The 23,477-nt window shown below is 39.5% G+C and overlaps 1 protein-coding gene across 3 annotated transcripts in view; it reads left to right on the top strand.

Annotated features, from left to right (window-relative positions):
• ZNF521 (zinc finger protein 521) overlaps positions 1 to 3,556 on the top strand; it is a 374,676-nt gene extending 371,120 nt beyond the window's left edge. For all 3 annotated transcript variants that reach the window (XM_075584921.1, XM_075584929.1, XM_075584914.1), the window contains one exon: positions 2,935 to 3,556. In XM_075584921.1, coding sequence (XP_075441036.1) covers positions 2,935 to 2,964 — 30 coding nt within the window. In that variant the 3' untranslated portion in view covers positions 2,965 to 3,556. The remainder of the gene's footprint in view (positions 1 to 2,934) is intronic.
• Positions 3,557 to 23,477: the final 19,921 nt, after the last annotated feature.

Genomic DNA, 23,477 nt, shown 5'->3' on the forward strand with positions numbered 1-23,477 from the left:
TACACCTACCCACACCATTGGCATACACTCCCACTTCACACACACACCTTTTGTAAAGCGGTGTATACACTGTGGGCGCTTTATACATTTATATTCACATACATACACACACACATACACACACACACACACACACACACACACACACACACACACACACACACACACACACACACACTCACTTTTACATCACTAACATTCAGGGACCATTTAACACCTCAAGTCATAAATCGCATACAGCATAGGTGGGAGGGATAGGTTCCAGTCACAGATAACATTCCAAAATGCACTGTTTTTAAGTTAAACCATTCTCGCTTTATCCATTGTAACACCGCCGGAAGAAGAGATCAGTGTATCTCAAAAGCTCCCACAAATAAAAGCATTTACTTAGCCACAGAATGGTATCATCTATTCGTGTTTGATTATTAAGCTCGTCTAGCACAGTACAGATACATGCACACACACACACACACACACACACACACACACACACACACACACACATAAATATATATATGTCATGTTTTGAGCTATAGACAATTAAGCTTTTGTGAAATTTATTTGTATACCGTATTTGGTTCATACATGGTATTTGTTTTGTAGTGAAGTATTATAAAATATCTATATAAAAATACAGTGTCTATAAAAACTAAGAATATGATATATATTTATATAGGAGTGTATGTATGTGTATATATAATGATTTATGAACTTGAACTCTTATGCCTGTCCCTTTATTTGAAGGTCACAGGTGCTGATAAAACATGTTCACATCAACATTAAAAAAAATTTAACCCGTTCTTCTTGTTATATTTAAATGTTTTTATCTTGCCTACAGTAGTTCTTTAAGAAGTCCAGAACTTTAAGTTGTATGTAAACTGTTTAAAACTTTTAACATGGAACTGAACACATGACAGAGCTACAAAATCTCAATTAGAAAGTATAATTTAATAGAACGTGTATTGAACCAAATTCATCGATTTAATGTAGATGATATTTCACTTTCATTGATTCAAAGGAAGCGATTTAGTGCTACGAGCTCGAAGCCAAAAAGCTGCTACAAAACTCAGTTTAATGCTGTCCTTGAGAATTCCTTCACAAAGAAATTCTTTGTAATGCTCGGGGAGTAGGTAGAATGTGGTATATGTCAGTTTGATCCCAGAGGATTTTATTTTGTACTCTTATAGCGGTTATGAGCCTACATTATATCCAAAGAGTAATTTTCCTTAGGGGTGTCTGGCTCGCTTTATGTCAATATTACAGCATTTTAAGTCACGTACAGTATATGCTTCTGGGAATAGTGCAGGAGCCAGCCAGACTCATAATGGTCTGCATTCATTAATAAAGGCAGAAGCTTCTGTCCCTCCATTGCCCACAACAGGGATGCCTCACTGGTCTGGTGGGACCCGTACACACACATTTAAAGAGAGCTTTATTCTGAGTGGGCAGGAGATGAAATGCAGGACTTGCAGGCATTTCCGAAATCAGCTATATGCCTGAGCACAGGAATGACCTTAATGGGTCAAAAGTAGAATGCAGGTCAAAAAACTTATTATCTGGCCTGTTGGAAACCAATTGCTTTTGTAAGAAGAAGGAAAAAAAAGAGAGAAAGGAAAGGAAAAGCGCTTAAAGGCAAATGGTGTTGTGAAAATTCTCTTGTTTCTCAAGATGTAGTGCAGCTTGTATCAGAATAAGGGAAAACAGATACTAAGCACAGTACACAGAAAGAAACCTCTGCACCTACGGTTGAAGGCAGATAGAAGCCTCTGCATAAACGGCATGTAGTGTACAATAATTAGTTAATCAGTAATGATGGATTACTTCTGGTTGTGTTCTTGAACTAAGGAAAAAAAATAACATGCTGTTGTGGTGCCGTCACCATCTGTTGAAAGAATTATGTACATCTTGTGTTTTCTTACTCCTCGTTCTGGTTACAGAGACTCAAGAGTAGTGGTGCATAGAGCATCTGTTCATTTGGGTAAAAACTCTAATTTCCATCTAGTATATCTAATATTTTCACCTTTTTTTTATGATGCACTTACTGTAGCAGTATTTTTGAATAACTACAGTATTACAGAATTAGTCTGCAAAAAAAAAGCTTGGTAAAGTAATAGCCAAAATCTACTTGCAACTTTTTGGCATCCAGATAAGGTTTTCCCCGAGGCTCCTCAGTAACACCATAAAACCATAACACAGAGCGCCACAGGAATGTATGTGCAGTATTTTACTGCTGTATTCGTCAGAAAGTGTTTTGGGTTGTTAGACTAATGTACTATTTTTTCCTCAAATTCTCCTAACGCTCTTCTTTGTCTGGAAACCACAATATGAAAAAGCTTTTTATTTATTTGAATGTCATTTGTTGGGCTATTATTACAAAAGCTAAGACACAGAGTGTGGCCGCCATGCAAAAAAAGCTATTTGCTTTTCGCTGGTCCATTTATCTTCAAGAGTCGCATTTCAGTATGGGAGTAGACAGGCTTACATCCACATGTCTTGCAGGTGCTCAGGGCCATTATGCAGAGCTATTATCACTGTATCAGGGGTCACATCACAAATTGAAACCATGACTGTTAAATATTTAGTGCTAACTTAATACTCTCCTCCATACAATACTCATATGATCTTTTATAATAAAGCTGCACTCATGACACTTCCATGTCTAGCATGCTATGCATTTGTGTTTCTGATCCTTATTTAAGGCAATGTGTACTTATACTACTGTATGTTGTTATATGTTGTTCAGTCTTTGCAGCAGTGTTATAGTACTGTATTAGATTGCCATTAACATTTTAGTAATGTTTCTGCTAGCCTATTTATCTACAGATTTCTGCTTTATTTAGCTTATTTCAGAAAATGCCATAAACTGTGTTTTATGATTTTGTGTGTCTGGTGCGTTTGTACTAAAAGTCATTTGTATGTTTTGTTTTCTTGCAGAACCACACAATGACCCAACATAGCAGTTAGTGCAAAGCCTGAAGAACATTTGATGGCACAAAAAAGGGAACATGTTTTATTCTTTGCACGAAACTTTGATTGTTCATGCATATTAATCAAAAACATTGTATTTTACCATACAACTTGTATTATTGGAACTGTTGGATGTCCATGTGTTTTTGACTTTTGAGCACCGGATAAACTTCTTGTATATACAGTGTTGCACATGTATTCTGTTGTTCAATACTTAAACAGTCTTATAAAGACAACCGACTTGGACCCTATTCAAAGGAAAGAAGTTTGAAAGCTGTGAGGAAAAAGGTTTGCGTAAAGAAGGAAGAGCAAGAAAAATGGTTGCGTTCATTATACAGTAGCTGTGTTCCACCATCCTTTCCAATTGATCTTGGTCTTTAATCTCCATTTTGGTCAAAAGAACAGCTGAATTGAAGACTTATCTTTATTATATATATATATATATATATATATATATATATATATATATATATATATACACGTGCGTACACACACACATACTGTAACTGAAGATTCTTGCGCAGAAGAGCCTTTCTCGCCATGTAGAAAACTATCTTGAAAACGGCATATGTATATATATATATATATATATATATATATATATATATATATATATATGTGTGTGTGTATGTATATGTATGTATGTATGTATCTATATATATATATATATATATATATATATATATATATATACTTTGCGTTATGACAGATAAGACAGACTAGCATTATTATATATGCAATAGTTATGTAGATTATCCAAGGAACTTTTCTTCTGGAAGCCATTTGAAGCTTTGTGTGTTCAAACCTTTCCTTAACGATTTCACACAGCCAAATTCTTGAATCTGTTGAACTAACCTGTATGTTACTGTTATTAATGTTTACTCTGCGGTCTGAACCTGGAGATTACTGGAATTGTTTTCCAAGAGAAAATAAATTCAATTTACCATTATGTGCAAGCGTTTTTCATTTTCTAGTTAGAGCTAAGAAAATGTTATCTGCAGCACTCTTTGTTAGGGACACACACACAAAGATAGTGTGTATGATATTATTCATCTCTGCTATGCATTGCAACCCTGATAAAATTATACCTGCTGACATAAAGCATTGAATCTTATCATGTATTTATAAGTTTATCTACAATTTCTGGTAACAGCCAAATGTGTATTTGTTATCAATCATACACTCCAGTTAAATGCCAAAGTAAAAATATTAACCTTTTCGTTTCTAGGGCTGTTTTCAGTACCTTTATTTCACTCTCTGAAGATGCTAAAGCTTTCGAGCTGGAAATATTAAAACATAGAAACATGTCCATGCAGATGCAGCCACCAGTATTAGAACTCTTGCCTGGGAAATTCTGGGGCAGTCTCACAGTAAATGCCTCAACATTTCTGTGAGATTCTTAATGGCCCATCGGATTAACACAGCAGGGGTCCCTGCAGTCCCATTCAGTTTGAATGGGACTGCTGCAGGGACCCGTTCCCCCCCCCTCCCCCGCTGTGTTAGTCCGATGGGCCATTAAGAATCTCACAGAAATGTTGAGGCATTTACTGTGAGACTGCCCCAGAATTTCCCAGGCAAGAGTTCTAATACTGGTGGCTGCATCCTTATCCCACATACTATATGAATTTGTCAACCTCTATGGAGACGCAGACGAGGTTTAGTTTGAAAATGTGGAAATTGTAAACATGATTTTTTCCACAAATTCTCGCTATCGCACAATTTCTCTTTGAAGGGAAGGAAAGTTGGTTTTCCAGTGACACCTTTTTTTCGTTTGTGACATTTTACCTGGCCCATATAAAAAGTATAGACGATGCAACAGGAGATTTTTGTCATTCTTATAAGCCTACCAGGGCTACTACAGTATAGTTCTGCACATTATTATAGCAAATAATCAATTAAATGTGCAAACCTATTGGTACAACATAAAATGCAGCTGCCATAAAGTGAAAGAGCTCAATTTCTCAACACCTAATTCAATATGCAGTATGTTTAAGAGATTCACCAAAATACGTACAGTACCTCTAAAATTCAAAATGGTGGGCAATTCAAGTTGGCCTGGTAATGTGATGTTAAAGATATTAACAAACATTTGTATTTAAGTACAGTATGTATTAATGTTAGTCCATTGAAATGTATTTTAACCTGCAAAAGAATATAAATGCATACCGAAGCATTTCTTATCCAGCATGACTACTCATTTTTGTGAACATCTGAAGATGTGATTTGTGACAACTACAGTTTTATCTATGAAAAGGTACAACAATATACAACAAACCCACATTTCATAGGACAAATATAGCTGCTAGAATGGTGCACTCAAATATTAAAGACAAGTAAAAAAAAAAATCTGCAGGAATCAAGTCAGGTGTGGACTATGCAAAAAGTAACTGCTGAAGTTATTGTTTGTAAAAATTGTAATAAATCTACATTGTGACCATACAAAAAAAGCAGTTATTTATATTATGAGTTTATTTATTTTCTAATGTAATTAAACAAATTGATTTCCTTCCAAATTAGATAAATTACTGTATTTACAAAAAAAAATAATCTATAATGTTTAATATGCCGATGTATGGTAACACAGGCATAATGCGTACTAAATGATACAACTGATATCTTTTGTTAAAGTCATGATGATGAATAAGATGGTAGTTATGGGAGGCAGTGGTACAAACTAAAAAAGTGGGGCCCTTATTTACCAAGCACTCTTCTGCCACCTTTCGATGCTTGAAGACCCACTTACAGCCCCAGAAGGGGTCTTATGGCAGACGACTGCTTAGTAAAAACATGGCCTTCGTGTCACAAATTTCTTCGCTTTCCTAGCGATAAAGGGATCTACAATATGTTCAAAATTCATATTAGTTATTTTCTTGTCTAATAAACTTTGTTTTCAAATCACTTTGCCCTCTTGGTAGCAGACTACTTTCTTTAAGCACTCTTTGTTGTGCCACTGTTGGCTAGAAAATGATGTTTTGGTGTGTGCACAAAATGAGTGAACAAAAAACAGTAGTTACTGTACACATTGAAGGTACTACGAAAATGGAAAAACATTAAAATGGAGCTGCACCTGCTTAGTGTCACAAACTAATAGGGCATAAGAAATTTATATAAATAGGGGCATATTTCCTATATGAAAGCTTAACGATAAACTAGCACCATCATGTTTGAGATATGAAAGAATAACCTTAAGAATAAATGCACTAGAAACCATTAATCTTTGGGGCTTGATTTGTCATTTGTTTTGCCAATTTTTCTGTGTTTTTGATATGCATTATGTATCATTTTATAAACACCAGCAATCTTCCTAAAGTGTAAGTTTCATGATACTGTTAGGTTCAAAGAAATGAAAATGAATGCAGCAAGAAGAGGAAACAGATGTAATATCGATTTATATATACAGTATAAGGCACAGCTGGCTCAACTACTAAATGTACCTTCTCTGGGACTTGATTTTACCAGTCACATCTTATTCACTGTTGGTGATGTTAAATATTGGATCTACAGTAAGTAGGAAATGAGTAGGTATTGGCAAACCAGAGACAAATTTACTTTTATATATAAAATGTACTTTGCAAAGATATTTGTTTTTAATTGTAACAGAATTCATTGAGATTTGTTCTCCAAAGGGCTGGACCAGAAAACATTTAGAAGTAGGAAAGTTGCAAGCTTAACATAAAAGGGAGTTTCAGTGGGAAAAATTGCACTTATTTGCGTAAGAAACCAGTATGAACTTATTAGAATTAGGGTCCAAGGTCCACAGCAATGCCCATCGCAGGCTGGATTTGGCCTGCGGGCTGCCAATCTAGTATATTGCCAATTGAAGAGCCCTGATCTATGGTGCTGTTTGTTCTATTGTACACACTTTACTAGGTTAATACATGTACAATCATTGGGAAGAACTTGGCTAAATGTATTATGCAAATGTTTATATCTGCTGGACTTTGAATCGGGACTTCCATTTCAGATATCATTGTCTAAGTCACACTTCCATTTTTCAGTCTTAATACTGTCTGAATCTGTCCAAATAAAATGCAAAATACTGAACTGAAATTAAAAATGCAAATTTGTTGATTCATTAGCGCCCTCCTATGTGTGCATCACACTCCGGGGAATTCCTTGGGTAGAAGTAGTATACCTAAAGTGCAGAGATATGCAAATCTGTGGACATTTGCTTTGCCGCCATTGTGTGCAATCGTTTCAAATAGTTCTAAAATCTTGAACAAATTTTGAAAAAAAAATAGGTTTGATTGTACTTTTGATTGAAAGTTCAATCAAAACGCTAGATCAGCGTGCCTGCGGCAGCAGCAGGACTGCTAGCTAGCTATGTGTATGCTGGCAGGAAGATAGGGAGAGAGAGATTTGTTTTTATGCAATTTTTTTATATTTAACTTTTTTTTTCTAAATAGAGAGAGGTTCTAGTAGGAGCAGGGTGGGTTCTGCCCCTCCTATGAAGCTGAGGAGGGATTTTACAGGCTCTGTTAGAGCAGCCGTAGATATACCATTTGCAGTACTCTGCCTCTTTTAGTGAACATACTTACTGTAGGAGTGTCCTGAGGAAGGTGAGGTGGGGGAGCACGGCAGTTCCTCTCCCAGACATCACTTGTAGGCCCTAGATTGGTATTTGATCCGGTTCCACAAGCATCACATGAGCCTGTTCGTGCTCCTAAAAGAATCACCTCGGTGTGGGAATTTTTTATTAGCTTGTCATTGCACACTGTGACTGCGGGGGTCTACTGTGTCCTATGTGATGCAAAGGGGTAGGACCTGGGGACGACTGCCCTGCAAAACCATTTGCAGTGCAATCTCTGTGATATATTGGAGAAGCACTATCAGCAATTCTCTACATCCGTATCTTCCTTCAGATGCGAGGATCACTCCCAGGGGGTCACTGTAGGAGAGTCGCAGTTCAAGCCTTCTAGGATGTACCCAGGTGCTTCTCCTGGACCAATTACCCCATTTGTGGAAACTCTTTTTACTCCCCCATAGTCACCTCTACTACCACCCTAGAGACAACAGGGCCAAAGAGTGAGAGCAATACAGAGTATGCAACACAGTGAGACAGGGTCAGGTGCCCTTGAGCAGACTTTGCACTCTATAGAATGGCAGTGTAATGGACTGCACTGTCTGTTCTTTTGGGACATTGTTGTTAGGGGTGGGCTAATTGAGGTTGTGCATTCATGGACTTTCATGAAGCATGTGAATCCCTGTCATGTTTGTTATTTGGAACAGCAGGCAGCGCCCACCTTAGAGTCAAGCTTGTCTTGGCTCTTTAGTTGTGACTCATTTAGGTGACTTCTATATTCTCACCCTGGAAGCAATTGGCTCAGTCCAAATTTAATTCATCAGGCCTACTCTGGTCTTCCTCTCACTCTTTCCTCGTCCTTTACTGTTGATGCACGGTCATTAGAGAGAACATGGAATAAGTTGATGATCATAACAAAGATGTCTGAGCTACTGGATGCATCTCGGCCATTTTTTCAGATTGTGATGTGATGCACCATCATTCATTTTTGAATGAATAAATGATGGTGTAGGATGTTACATAATCGCTTACTCCCTTTATTCTTCAACATACCACTTGCTTCGTCTGTTATGCCCATAGTCTCTTCTTCTGACATGTGGTTTGAACACTGCTGCTTATGCTGCTGTGCATTGTTGCTGTTAATGAGCCTCTACCCTTCTCAAATAATTTTTCTTTTTTTTTTCTTCAAAAAAAAAAAGCAAAAAAAAGTGAATAAAAACAAAATCTAGTTTTCATAGTTTTATTTGCAATTTTGGCATAATTATTTGGTTCTAAAATGATATCATGTTTTTGTCCTGGTTTAACCAAAATGTGATTTATTATTCAAATTATGGAAAAATCTTAAAATAAGCAGAATAGTATTAAAATAGCACATTTTAATCATGAATAATAATTGAAATACAGTAGTACAATAGTTTTGCTCTGATTTCACACATCTCTAAAATATATATATATATATATATATATATATATATATATATACAATATATATATATATATATAGATACAATATATATATATATACAGTGTATATATATATACAGTGTATATATATATATATATATACTGTGTATATATATAATCTCAAATAAAAATATTGCTTGTGAGCACATTCACATGTCTTAGACAGGTCTGCAACCCTTCTTTTCAGAAAGGGATTCTGGGAAAACACATGCAAATGAACACACAGTGACACCTTTTTATCTTAAATCCATTATTACATGGAACCCTTAAGATAATGGTCGCTGTTTTAAACAGCTTTAAAGCACAGCCTGGGATCAGATGCAAAGCCATGTAACACACTCACAGACGTGTTTCAACCTTTCGGGTCTCATCAGTGTGAGGTTGGTTGTACTGGCTTTGCAATTTAAGACTTGGGTAGATTTTCATCTCTTTCTCTCTCTTATATATACATATATATGTGAGAGAGAAAATCAATACATAAATATGGCAGCACACACTGGAAAAAATAGGCCTAGATGTAACAGGGTATGTCCAGCTGTACCTGTTTCTCCCCACATAGTGTATCTGCTATGTAAGTCCCAAAGTCCTGTTAAGATCCAGGCATTAGCAGGTTAATCTGTGGGCCCTTGACCCCCCCCCCCCCCTTTCTGCTTCCCCAGAAAGGGAAGGAAGGTAGGCGGTGTCTCTTAGCCTGTGTACAGCCCCTTGTAGGTGGGTACAGTCCATGAGCCCACCCCTTCCAGAAGTTTCTAGGAGGAGTAGCCTAAAGTTAGGGGCAGTCTTCCTCTCCACCTTGGAGAGAGAGGATGTAGAGAGACTTACCCTCAATCTTGAGAGGATGAGGTTGTGTCACCGCTGCTCCTCCTGGATTAAGGAGGGTGTGTGTGTCCCTCTCTGATCCCTGGCTAGGGTGAAGGAGGATGGGGTGATTTTGGGAGCTGCGAGTCTTCCCCATGGCGGGGTAAGCTTGCTCACTTGGGCTGGCTAGCCTAAAACCACCTGGAGCAGAGCAGGGGAAAGAGAAAGCATCGTCTAGAAGTCCTGGGACGTGTGGAGAATACTATGTTGTTAAAGATGCTGTGCGCTGCCATGAATAAAGATCCTGTAAAGATACCTCTGCCTAAGGTGTCAGTTCCTGGGCTGGAGGGAGGTATGTGTGTAGTGATGGGGACTGACGCCTACACTTTGTGGGATCCATAACTGCTGGAGGCGCTGACAACCGTATGAAGAACCCAGAGTCCTGTGTGAGCCAGTCCTGTCATGTCTCATAACATCAAGCAGACCACTCAGACCTCCTGTGAACCAACAGGTGAAGCACCACAACAGTGAGGTAATGCGCCCACTTCCACACACTGGTCCCTAAGTGATGTTGGGGGGTAGAGGGAGGGAACAGGTGTTACATAAACTATTAAAGACACTGATCAAAATGGTTGATAGGAGCAACTAATGAGCCTAGGCCATTGAAATGCTTCATTTAAGAGGTGAGCTTTAAGGTTTGATTTAAAGGTGGGGAGAAAAGGTGCTTGGTGTATACGGAGTGTGAAGGAGTTCCACAGGTAAGGATTAGTGGGGGGGGGCGGAGGGGGGAAGGTTTGAGGTGAGAGAGCAATAAGGATGAAAAATAGACCGTTATGTGTAGAGAGCAGGAGATGCGCAGGGGCATAAGAGATCAGAGCTGACCTGTAGTGAGGAGCAGATGAGTGGAGAGCCTTGAAGGTAATGAGCACTTTGCAAGTGATCAGAAACTTGATGAGAAGCCAGGAGAGGGATTTAAGGAGGAGATATGTAGATAATTTTTTGGGAGAAAGTGAAATTATTCTTGCAGCATAATTTTAGATAGAGGAGAGGAGAAAGTTGTGAGGCAGGGAGACCTATTAACAATATGTTATAATAATCCAGTCGGAAGAGGATAAGGGAAAGCATTAGAGTTTTAGCAGTAGATTGACAGAGGAAAGGGTGAATTTTGGCAATGTTATGGAGGAGGAAGTGATACATTTTAGCGATGCTGTGAATGGAGAAGGAAAGGGAAGAGTCATATTCCACTCCTAGGCAACGTACTTTGGCAATAGGATATATGGTGGTACAGTTTACTGTGATGGGAGAAAAGAATATTAGCAACCTTAGCATGAAATATGAGGAGCTATGTTTTAGATATTAAGTTTAGGGCAGCGGAGAACCATCCATGAGGATATAGCCAGGAAGCAATCCGAGACTTGGGACTAAATTGTAGTGGTGGATAGATACATTTGCATATCATCTGCATAGATAATACCAAAGAGTTGATAAGCTCACCGTGATGGTGTGTAGAGCGAGAAAAGGAGAGAACAGTGCCCTGAGGTACACCAACAGTCAGATTAACAGGAGACGAAGACCTGTTCGCAACAGAGACCAAAACTGTGCGATGTAAGATGAAAACCAGGCTAGGACTTTGTTTGCGCATACAAAGAGAGTTTAGAATATGAAGAGAGATCAACCGTATCAAATACATCAGAGAGAGATGGAGTAGGATAAGTAGAGGGAAATGACCATGGGATTTTGCTCAATGTAGATATTTGGCTACTTTGGTGAAGACAGTCTCTGAGTAAGCAGTATAAAAAGCCAGATTTCAAATGGTTCAGGAGGGTTTTGAAATTAAGAAAGTTGATCATACCGGAGAACACGAGATGCTCTAGCAGTTTTGAGGCAAAAGGCAGGAGTGGTAATAAAGGGTGGTTATATTTATTTTATTTATAAAATGTTTCACCAGGAAATAATACATTGAGAGTTACCTTTAATTTTTAAGGATGTCCTGGGCACAGAGTTATACTTACAATACATGGTTACATTAAATGAACATGGTTATACAGTACATTATATTTAAAGGCATTGCATGAACAGTACAGGCAGTCCTCGGTTATCTGACACAATGCGTTACTCAAAATGGCGTTGGATAGCGAAACGTTGTAAAGCGAAACATGTTTTCCCATAGGAACACTGTTTAAATGAAAGTTTCCGTTCCTGAAGGCATTTTTAATGCTAAAATACACAAAATATTTTACGCAGACAATAAGATATGCAGCACACACAAATTATATAGTGCATATACTGTATTATATTAAACTGCTGCTTAGTTTGTAAAGTCTCTGTCTGGCTTTAATTTCTCAAGCAACTACTATGGCAGCAGAAACATAAAACACTGTTCTGTAATTTATATATAAACATTTTTCATGGGAAGAATGTAAATTAAATGAGTACTGTATGTCCTTGTGTCAGTGATAAAACCGTGCATAGAACAGCACTATAACAACATGGATGATATGTCTGTCAATGCTGAATGCATTTTGCTGGCTTGTTTGGGCCCCCACCAAATGGATTAAACACAATTAAATGTAGGGATGATTGTGGTGGATATCGGTGGGTACTAGTGGAGGTGAAATGCCATAAGTGGGATGACCGATGCAGCAGCAGCAGCTTTACTTGTCTCAGTCAGACTTCTTAATTTCTCACTAGGTCCTGCTGCTATGGCAGCAGTCACAGAAAACACTATACATATATTAGCTTAGAGAGCTCCATACCATGATGTAGTCATTTACTGCGCTGCTCTTCGAGCCACTCAACCATGTACAGCATTGAGTTCCCGCTTGGAAGTTGCCAAATTGTTAATTGCTGCAGTCAACAGAGGGGCATTAGAAGCTGTGTAGGAACAGCTAACGTGGGCACAGAGTTTTCTAGGTTCTGGTAATTTTTCCTGCACTTCATCACACTGCTCTAACAAACCGTTAAATATCAAGTTGAGTACATGGGCAAAGCAGGGAATGTAAATCAGGTAGCCCTGATGTAATTCTGTCAACAGATTGGTTCCATTATCTCCTGCGCCTAGCCTGAACTCCAGCCTCCTCAAAGAAAGCCAATGTCCAACAACCCCATGTTGTTTCAAAAGAACCTTAGCCACTTCATGGGCCTTGTCAAAACCCTGCACACAGAGGGTAGCAGCCGGGCCTTCTCATCAAAACTGCATACATAGGGTAGCACCAGGCCTCATATAAGTGCTGCTCATAACTCCCTGACTCAGTATCAAAACCATCACCATCTCCAACACACCATCCCCTTGGTAAAAAGGGAGGAAAGCCCACCTAATGGGCAGTAGCAGTCATGTGTCTCCTCCACCATGTCCACTAGTCCACATGTCTGTTGAGACTTCTGAGGTGCACCCTCTTATTGTGAGAACTAACAAGAGCAACACACTATTAGTAGTGGGTCGAACAGCCCTAGAAGAAAAAGCAGGGTCTTTTCCAGCTTTATTTTTGTCAGACCTCACTTCTCACTGACTTTCTCTCACTAGACCCCTGCAACTCAGGCAGCAGGGACACAAAAACACAGTTCTTAGTATACTGTACATGTAATGTAAATAAAGAGCTTCTCAAATGGTGAAAATAAAAGGAGTATGTCCTTGAGTCCGTTCTCCCATCTTTATGCTACAAGCTAAGCACTGTACCAGTACCAACAGATGTTACATTTGCTAGTGGTCGCAGTGGTCGCAATGTTATATTGATATTGTTGACTTGTTTGGGCCCCCACAGAATGTTAAAATATTTTTTTTACATAATGCCACTGGTAAGTTGGCAGCTGGCAGTAAGGATGATGATGATGAAGAAGAGTGCAGTAGTGGTGGTGGGGTAATATGCCATGGGCAGGTTGGCACCGTCGCAGCTCAATAAGGCAGCTAAGCACACAGTTATCCTGTAAGTAAATTGTAATTGTTATGGTGGCCCTAGCTGTGCTGAACACTGGTTTACATAGTATTCCGGGTAGTGGACAGCTGAGGCATTCTCATGCCAGCGCAGGACACATTGCTTTTTTTCTCCCAACCAGTAATTTAGTGGGTTAGAGTTGGGAGAGAGATATGTCTAGTCTTTCAAATATGCCTCCTAGATCTTTTCTTACATTCATTCCTCGGTTTGCTGACAGACACACTAAACCATTACAGTACATAGGAACATGTCCCACAGAGAACTACGTTGGCTACTATGAGTAATTGTACCGCCACATCCACCACCATCCTCACACCCTTTCCCTATTCCTTGCTTAGTGTTGGAGGTAGATGTATAATTGCAACTTCTAATTTACGTATTTATTTATTTATAAAATATTTTACCAGGAAGTAATACATTGAGTTACCTCTCTTTTTCAAGTATGTCCTGGGCATAGAGTTAAGACAAATAATACATGGTTACACATACAGTTACATAAGTGAACAGGGTATACATTATATACAAGACATTGCATGCGCAGTTAGAGATACTAGTATTAGAAAGCCTATAATATATATTATTAGGAGTATCAGTCATTGATGGTTCTGCTCCTTTATTGGTAATTGGTGTATTGGAACAGTCAACCCTGCCTGTGTTTAGTCTGACCATAGCCCTTTTAATTTTTTCAGAGATGAGTAGAAGTCAAGTGATCTCGACAATCAGCATAAACAACGTCTGCAAAGATGCAGTCTTGCTTAGCAACCTATATTTAAGTTGGAATAGACATTAATGCATACACCTTCTCAACAATTGTATACAGTATAATGGTTTTGGAAGGACTAATCCAGAGTTTTCTTACCTAACTGAAGAAATAATACAGCTGTAATTCCAAATTTCAGTGAGGCCAAGTGTATAAACCTTTTTGCACTAGCTAAATGAGACTACACCTTTAAATAAACCTGTTCTGGAATTCACTAACTTGTCTCTAATCCACGCTAATGAATTCATTTACACCCTACTGCTCAATTATATGTTTAGAATGATTTTGCCTTTTAGTGGTAAATGTACCATTCTCTTTAGAATGTTTGTTCCAGTGACTTTGTAAAGACACAGATGCAAAGCCATGAAGCATTATAGATTTAATGCTCATTTTTTTATTTTCAATTCATCTCTTGCTCCCCCCTCCCACCCCACATTATGCTAGTCAACTATAAAAGGCTAAAATATGCCCAAAGGGTGTATAATAGTCCCAAGTCACCAAATCACCCATGCATAACATCTTCCCTGTGTAGAAAACAAAGCATGACAAGGTCTCACTTGTGCTTCCAACCTTTTTTCTTTTCAGACCTATTTGTTATTGTCTCAGACATCAGAAGTTTAAAAAGGGAAAGTTAATTAAATATGGAACAAGGCTGAAAAACATCTTTTAAACCATCATGTCATTAGAAGTGGATTCCTCCGAGGGCTTCTTAAAAGGGGTTTGAGAACAATGACTGTTCAGTTAGATATTTATGGCCATAGTTATGTAAACACACACTTTATTGTCTATGTATATTTAATATAATTATCAGTTTTGTACTCGCAATCCCAGGAGACTCAACAAATCAGTGTTGCTTTGAAGATGTCAGCAGAAAATACAATTGTTGCCAAGAAATTTTCATAAATTACATTAAGAAGTCCAGTGGAAACAGACCCCATGTTACCATGGAATCCTTTGCAACAGCTGTAAATCTCCCTCAGTGGATTGGAAGACAATGCTCTCGTTATACTTTGCAGGATTTTAATCTCCCCAGGTAATACAATGTTGCCTTTCGATCAGCATCAAATATTGTTCAATGTCAAAGACATGCACAACAAAAAGGGATATTATTTTTAGTTTTTTTGATGGGATATTGAAAGAACTCTCCAAACCGATTAATAGTGTTGCTGGTTATTTGTATAAACGATCATGCTGCTCGATAAAATTGTGCTGCACGTCTCTACAATGTTTGAGCTCTTTCGTCTTGGAAATAAAAGGAATCCCAACAGTCATGCCATTGGTAAGTATTTCAGCAACATTGATACTGTATGTTGTAGTTTCAGTTCACGATACCTCATGCACGGTATAGAAATACCATTATTCCTCAAAGCACTCTAATGGTATTTAACAATGGATCCAATAATGTTTTTGAGACCTCTAAATAAATGATTGTGTTTTCCTCGTTTATGTTTATCATTGTTTTATACCATAACACGGTAATGCAACGATAAAAATATTAAATATACTGTTTTGTGAATTTGTTTTCCAAATGTCTTTAAATCTTAGAAATAGACAAAAATTGCAGTGTAAAAGGGTCATCTGACCTTAATTTAGGTCCATGTGACCTGCAAATTAACTTCTAATGTTTGGGAAATTTTTGTATGGTTGACTGCCATTTTCTTATATATAAAAAACAAAAAAGGGCAATCTGTGCCTGGCACACAAACTTCAGCGAAATGTCTGCGCAACTCTAATATTGACTCAAAAGAAGTGCTTTACCATTTATGCGTTCTTACAGTATTTTTCACTCTAATTTTACCCAGAGACGAAATTAATTGAGATTGACCAATTCTTGATTACACATTGAACTTTGAATTGCCAAAAGTTCACTTTTTTAGAAGTGACATTTTGGTTCACGGTATTAGATATGAAATATGAAGAAAAGTCTATTATGCCATCACATTTGTTTTTAATATTAAAGTCTCTAGTCTGGGAAATCTGAGAAGATGTTTAGATCTTCCCCTTTTGTGTGTCTGGTTAAAAATCCTCTTTTTAAAATGCATGCGTGACACACTGTCAGGAAAGTTTAGCCTTGTTGTTTGAGCTGTGACGTTGGGCAAGTAAGGAGTGGGATAAACTTGAGGGACACGTTCCAAATAAATCTTACAAACAAAACAATGCTTTGTCTGCAGTTTGTAGCTTCTCTACATTCTTGGGGGAAATAAAGGTTGAAGGAGAAAAATAGAGTCTTGAATTTGATTTAATATAGAGCAAGAAAATTGCATAAAGTCAAACTCTCTGGGAGGACATTTTGTTTGTATATTGGTGTGTAAATATTCATATTTTCTTATGGCAATTCCTATGGTGATAGCAGATGAAGCCATTGAGTGTCACATTTTTGAAGGCACTTAAAAAATATTCACATTGTCATTACAGCAGTACCTATGTAAACTCCAGCTTAAAATATGTAATGTTGTGTGTGTGTGTGTGTGTGTGTGTATATATATATATGTATGTATATATATATATATATATATATATATATATATACACACACACACACATACACACACACACACACACACACACACACACACACACACACACACACTTCTATATTATACACAGAATTCTATTTGTCATATGTCCAGTGACTTACTTTATCCCTTCTACTAGCTATTGTTTATGATTGGTCATTGATGCCAAAATACATTACAGTCGCTCCCTTTCTTTAATGTATGTCTTACAGGGAAAAAAAAGAGACCGAATAAAACACTATACAGCACCTGTAAGTCAATTACTGAACATGTTAGGTGTGTGTACAATCATACACTGTTTCATGCACCAAGTTACATGGTATCACATTCCATATATAACCAATTAACCATACTCAGATGTATGATTTTAAAGAAGCAAAAAAGCCCTGTGATGGAGTGTCATATTCATGAAATCTCTGAGACATTCACTTGTTTGTTTCTCAGCCATACAGTATGTGAACTTGCTGATGTTGTTTGTTCCAACACATTTCTTCGCTTTACTTTTGAACCTTTATGAACCTTTATCCCGTGAAGGGTCTTCCTTTTAATCAATGAGAGAGTATCCCTATCTCAAATAGTAATAAAATATGTCTAAAAATTGCACTTTGCTCATTTATTGTTCTTTCTACCCCTCATGTACAGTATCTCTAATTTCGGAAAATAATTGTACTTACTTCCTTCTGCCTCTGGAAATGCCTTATAATGAGTGTTTTTCAAGCACTCCGTCACTCCATTTTCTTCAGTTATCATTTTAAAGAAAAATCTATACAGTAGTTACTAGAATACTAGTTAAGACCCTACCCACTCGTATTGTACACATCCGTTTTGCTCTACACCGATAACCTGAATACATGGATGCTTACTCCTACTGTACTACCAATGCTATCTTTATGAGCACCAATATAACAACATACTCTACTGTTCATCAGTCCACCAGCAAAGATTGCATGCAAAAATAAAGAATATTTATGCTGAGGAGAGGATATTATTATTATTGTAACACAGTCTCCCCCCCTCTGATTTCTGATTGTTACCTGAGTTTGGTGCTACCTGTTAGGCTCACAGGAGGCTTTGAGCATCCGCCGGTGGTAGTGGGGATAGGCAGGACAGGCTTTTGGTGCTTGGTACCATCTCCTGGGTGCAACGCCTCCATTCCAGCAGAGTCTATCATGCATTGTTGCAGTCCCCTGTTGGAAAACACTCTCACCTCTCCCTGAAGAACTGCAGTCTCAGACAGGAGTATTACCCAGAACTTTGGTCTTTATTCTCATACAGCAATGCACAGCATACATTACACAGACATCATACATCCTCGTTGGTCCCTGGATTCAACCCCCAGGGCTTGAGGCCATAAAAGGTCTATCCCTGACTCCCATACTCAATGGTGTAGTAAGGGGTAGATGATCCCACTCTCCTGAGGGAGGGGAAGGAAGGTGAACCAGAGCCCTGGCGCCACACTTCCACAACTAAGACTAATTTGGCTGAAGACCCTTTTTGTGCCCAGGGGAGCTCCCAGGTTGCCAACCCTATTATGGGCAGTTCCTTGGCCTTGGACCACTTGGATCACTTCTAGGGAGTTGTTTAATGCAGATGGCCGAGATTAACCCAAACACTGGCTGCGCTGGTACCAAGGCTTATATGTTAGGCAGGGCAGATTAGTAGCCAAGGGGGTACCTGGCAACATTATTATTATTATTTCTTTTAAATGCACCTACTACAGTACAGTAGAGTTGGAGGATGAAAACAATAAAATATCAAACATTAATATATATATATGGGAGAAAACACAAAGTGTACCGCATCAACACAATTCGTAGCCGTTGCCCAAAAACTCTCCTAAGTGTATGATAGAGTATCAATAGACAGTGGTGCTCAAGGATAATAAATGTATAGCACAACAAAAAAGTATCCTTATAATAAAGCACACGGGCATACCATGGATATAATTATTAATGCAAAATTTATTAATATAAAAATAAAAACAGGGGGAGAGAAATATAAAAGAGGAGGGGGACTCACAACTGACAATACATATATACCATGAGGACAAAGGCACATAAATTGGTCAAGAGAATAACCAAAGGCTGATATAATGCACAGCCAAAAAGTATTGGAACACAAGAATTGGTAGCTCTGTAGAAGGCACTATTCTGTGAATTAACACAAACTGCAGACTTGTGTACTATGAATAGAGGTATGTCTATGGTATAACCATAGATTCAAATAAAGACAATGTTGCCTAGGATAATGTCAAGGAATCTAGGATAAGAGCATGTATCACGATGATATTGAGTATTGATACATCACTAAAATCTGTATAATTGATGTGGCCAAAATACGAGTTGCAGAGGCCTCCTATACTGGAAAAAGTCAGGGGTCCCCCTCCACAGACTCCCACTCCAACGCGTTTCGACAAATGGTCTTCTTCGGGCAGTGGAGTTGTGGAGAGTGAGCCTAGCATATATAGTGAAGTCAGGGAGTGTGAAAGTCAAATATTGGGCAGGGGAGTGATTACTATGATGCAAATGGCAGAAATGGCTCCCTTGACAGAAGGGAGTGGCACTGTCTCTCCTAGTTATGCTTCCTCCTGTAGTACTGCTTATCGGCAGCTGTGACTTGAAGCTGCCGATTCATACAACGGAGGTTACTGACGTCACGGCGGCCATGCGCGGTGACGTCACACGTTATGACGCCATTTGCATCATAGTAATCACTCCCCTGCCCAATACTTTCATCTCTCCCAGCTGTTTTAGGGTGAATTTTGGCGTGAAATTTGATCGATGTTTTGGAAGCTGCCTCCCAGATATCCTCCTAGTCTTCCCTATCAATCTCTATATTTAGATCTTCTGCCCATTTGGACATATAACTATGTTGGGAACAGCCTGCTGATCGCGCCAGGCTCAGATATATCTCCAAAATCAATCCTTTAGAATAATACCCTTTCCTACACAGTCTTTCGAAATTTGTTAATGGGTGGAAAGCTATTTGTTTGGAGACTGTTTGTAGGTAGTGCCTGATTTGCAGAAATCCAAATATTGGTAGGTTTACCGTTTGATATTTTTTTTCCAGCTCCTGGATCGGTAAAAGCTTACCATTCCCGATAAAGTCCTCTGCTACCATCATCTTTAACTGTTTAAATTTACTAAGTCTCTGTGGGAACCAGCCGGGGGGGAATTCTGGATTACTAAATATGGGTGTTAATAATGAGGGGTGAGCCGTCAAGCCATATTTTTCTTTATTTTTGTTCCATATTCTCCATGTACATTTCATTGCTCCCAGTTTTAATGTTTCCGAGAAGGTCTCCCTGCCCCGCACAGTCCACAAGGTGGCCGGGAGTGAGAGAGTTTTTCAATCAAGAAAAAACTGGAATAATGACATCATATGCAAATCCTGTTATGTAATGTATGTTGTTGACAGGCGTCATGGGCTTACCGGTGAGTGTAGTGCCACAGTACCGAGCCAGTAGTAGTGAGGCTTTTTTTCACTCTGCCGGCAGTTTCAGTTGCCAGCTGTTTGCCTTCCTTCTGGTGAATATGCGAGCAGTAACATCCAAGTAACTACAGAGGGAGAGGGACACACACACACCTCAACTCACTAAATCCGCCCCCGGTACAAAGCACCGCCCCCGGCATCCTCCAACCAATCCCCTGCTTCTACTCTAAAGCCCCGCCTCTGGCATCCTACTATTGAAAAAAAAAAATACTCATGGCTGCCACATCCTCCTCACGCCGCCGCTGACTCGCGCACGGGACCAGGGGCAAAACAGGGACATTTCCGAGATGGACCGGCAACAGGGACAGCCCCGAAACCAACGGGACTGACCTGGCAAAACCGGGACGTATGGTCACCCTACCCATCAGTCTTTTAGTCTATCCAAGAACAGGAAAGGGGAGGGACACTCCCACTTGTGATGCTAACCAGGAGCAGACAATTATTTTGTACGTAATATATCAATAAATATTTTCATTGCATTGAGACAGTTCATGAGACCTAGGAATCCAAATAGTCCACCAATAAACACACTCCCATGGATATAACCACTAGCCTGATAAGTAAATCTTGTGTGGTAGTCTGGGTGCTGTGTGGGACTGATCACATGAATGAAGTAATAAATTACTCACTGCTGACCTTGAGGATATCCTGGTCCTGTTAAGCGTGCTCCTACCGAGAGGTATATGTTTTGTCTTTGATAAAGCGTGGGATACCACGTGAAACACGTTAGAGTGTCCTTCTGGCTGTTTTTATTATGCCACTAATACATTTTTGCACCTAGTTCTTTGCAGTTTGCAGTTTTGTTGGTTCCAATTGTTCTTCAGCAGCAGCAGATGCACCGCCGTTTTTCCTGCTATTTTTAGTCTTTCCAGTAAACTAATTATTTCAGATGGTTGTCAGCCTAGAACTTCCTTAGCCTGGTGCTACAAGATTTCAGAAAACCAGACCATAAGCAACAGTATGAAGCAGTCCATCATTTTGCGATTGGCCAAATACCTCTATTCAAATGAATGGGAGTTTTTAGCCTTTCTTGCTTAAGAACTTATTGATTAAGCCCCCTGGTCAGATGTTGATTAAGCCCTCTGGTCAGATGTTACTTATCAGAGAATGACAGGAACAATTTAATCTGCAGATATTGTGATTCTTTCTCAACTTGTGTCTATTTTTGGCCTTCTGCATCACCCCGAGCCTGATTTGTACACGTCATTATTTTGACTGTGTTGCCTTAAACTATCTTGGTTAAACATGATGCCACTCTGTCTACCATGCCATTCCTTTCTTGCTCCCTTTCATATGCCTATGCTCAGTATTGTCCTCTACACTTTACACCACAGGTGTTGCTTCCTCTCTAGCATTCCTAGTCCACCATGTAGTTCAGGCCTGCACAACTTGTAAAGTGTGAAGGGCTGAAATGCTCCAAGGGGAAACAGATTCGGGCCGCACGGGTAAAACAGCATTTATTATTCAAAATTATACATTTTTTTACCATGTTTACTTGAAACAAAATGACATTTAAAATATTTTAATTCAATTTAACTAATTTCCTAATCATCTCACAAACTTAATGAGAGGGATTACACCTTTTTTCAGAAACAAGCTTATTATTTGGTGAAACTGCAGACATACAAAAAATGCACAAAACAACATATCTCCCCCAGCACCCATCATCATCATATCTCCCCCAACACCCCTCATCTCCCCAACACCCTTCATTATCATCTCCCCCAGCACCCCTCATCTCCCTCAGCACACCTCGTCATCATCTCCCCCAGCACCCTTCATCTCCCCAGCACCCCTCATCATCAACCACCCCCATCATCATATCTCCCTCAGTCCCTTTCAGCAGTCCCCCTCAGCATCATCAACCCCCCCCCCATGCATACCTGATCGCGGCAGCAGTGGAAGCGGCCCCCAGGAGGTATTAGTGGCTACCGGTATCAGGGAAAGAAGGGAAGAAGCACGAGGTAAGAAGCGTGCTCTAGCAGAAGACCCTGGAAGTTCCGGGTCACACTGCTAGAGCGCTTAACACTGCTGGTGGGCACTCCTACTGCTAGACGCTCTCCTTCCCTATCATCCTCCTATGACGGGAGAGCGGGCTCCGGAGGGGGGGGGCGGAGAGCATGCTCGGGGGGGTGGGGGAGTGAGTCGCACTGCTGGAGCGCGCTCCTACTGCTAGAGAGCACTCTGCGCTCCTTCCCTACCATCCTCCTCTGACAGGAGAGCGGTCTCGCAGGCCGCACAGGGAGTCCAGGCGGGCCTCTATACACTTTATTTACTGCTGCCTCTCCAACACTTGACTGCCTCTCCCCCCCCCCCAATCCCTCTGCAAACCTTGAACAGACCTTAGCATTATATAGGCAGCAGAACATTTTGGCAAAGAAAAGGCACACCTCTGCCGCTTGCTCTGCACACACTCACTTGGCACACAACAGCGTCATGCAACATTACCTACCTCTGTCATAATGAACCCCCTTGTTATGTCTAAACTGCACTTTCTTGTGGCCTCATGGAAATGTTACTCTCTCTAGATAATACAAACTCTTCCCTCCTGGCCCACACCCAATATCACCCACACCGTGGATTACTCAAAAGCCTTGCACGATCTACTGACTATTGGTGGAGAACTCTGAAAACCAGCACACCAACCATTACTCAATCAAATGGCAAACATCAAAAATGTACAACTTGCAAACTACTCGTTTCTATTTATACTGTTACTTTAGCAGGTGATGTTTAAAGTAACACCCCCCCCCCTTTTCAACTCTGTCCCATACCCCTGAGAATACCACCTTCAATTTCCAAAAAGGTCTATCTGTCACCCATACTGTATAAATATCCGGGCCAGCTGCCCAAACAATGAACTAAGGGCATGGTGTCTTATGCATAAACCCAACGTCATTATTATCACAGAAACATGGCTAATTTCTAAAACTCTAAAACAACTATCGCCATTCAGGGATACTCCATTTCGAGGTAAGGCAGGTCAAAGACAGGAGGGGTGTTATTTACAATTTATGCTCCTAAAT

This window comes from Ascaphus truei, chromosome 2 (assembly GCF_040206685.1).
Source record: "Ascaphus truei isolate aAscTru1 chromosome 2, aAscTru1.hap1, whole genome shotgun sequence".
NCBI lineage: Eukaryota > Metazoa > Chordata > Amphibia > Anura > Ascaphidae > Ascaphus > Ascaphus truei.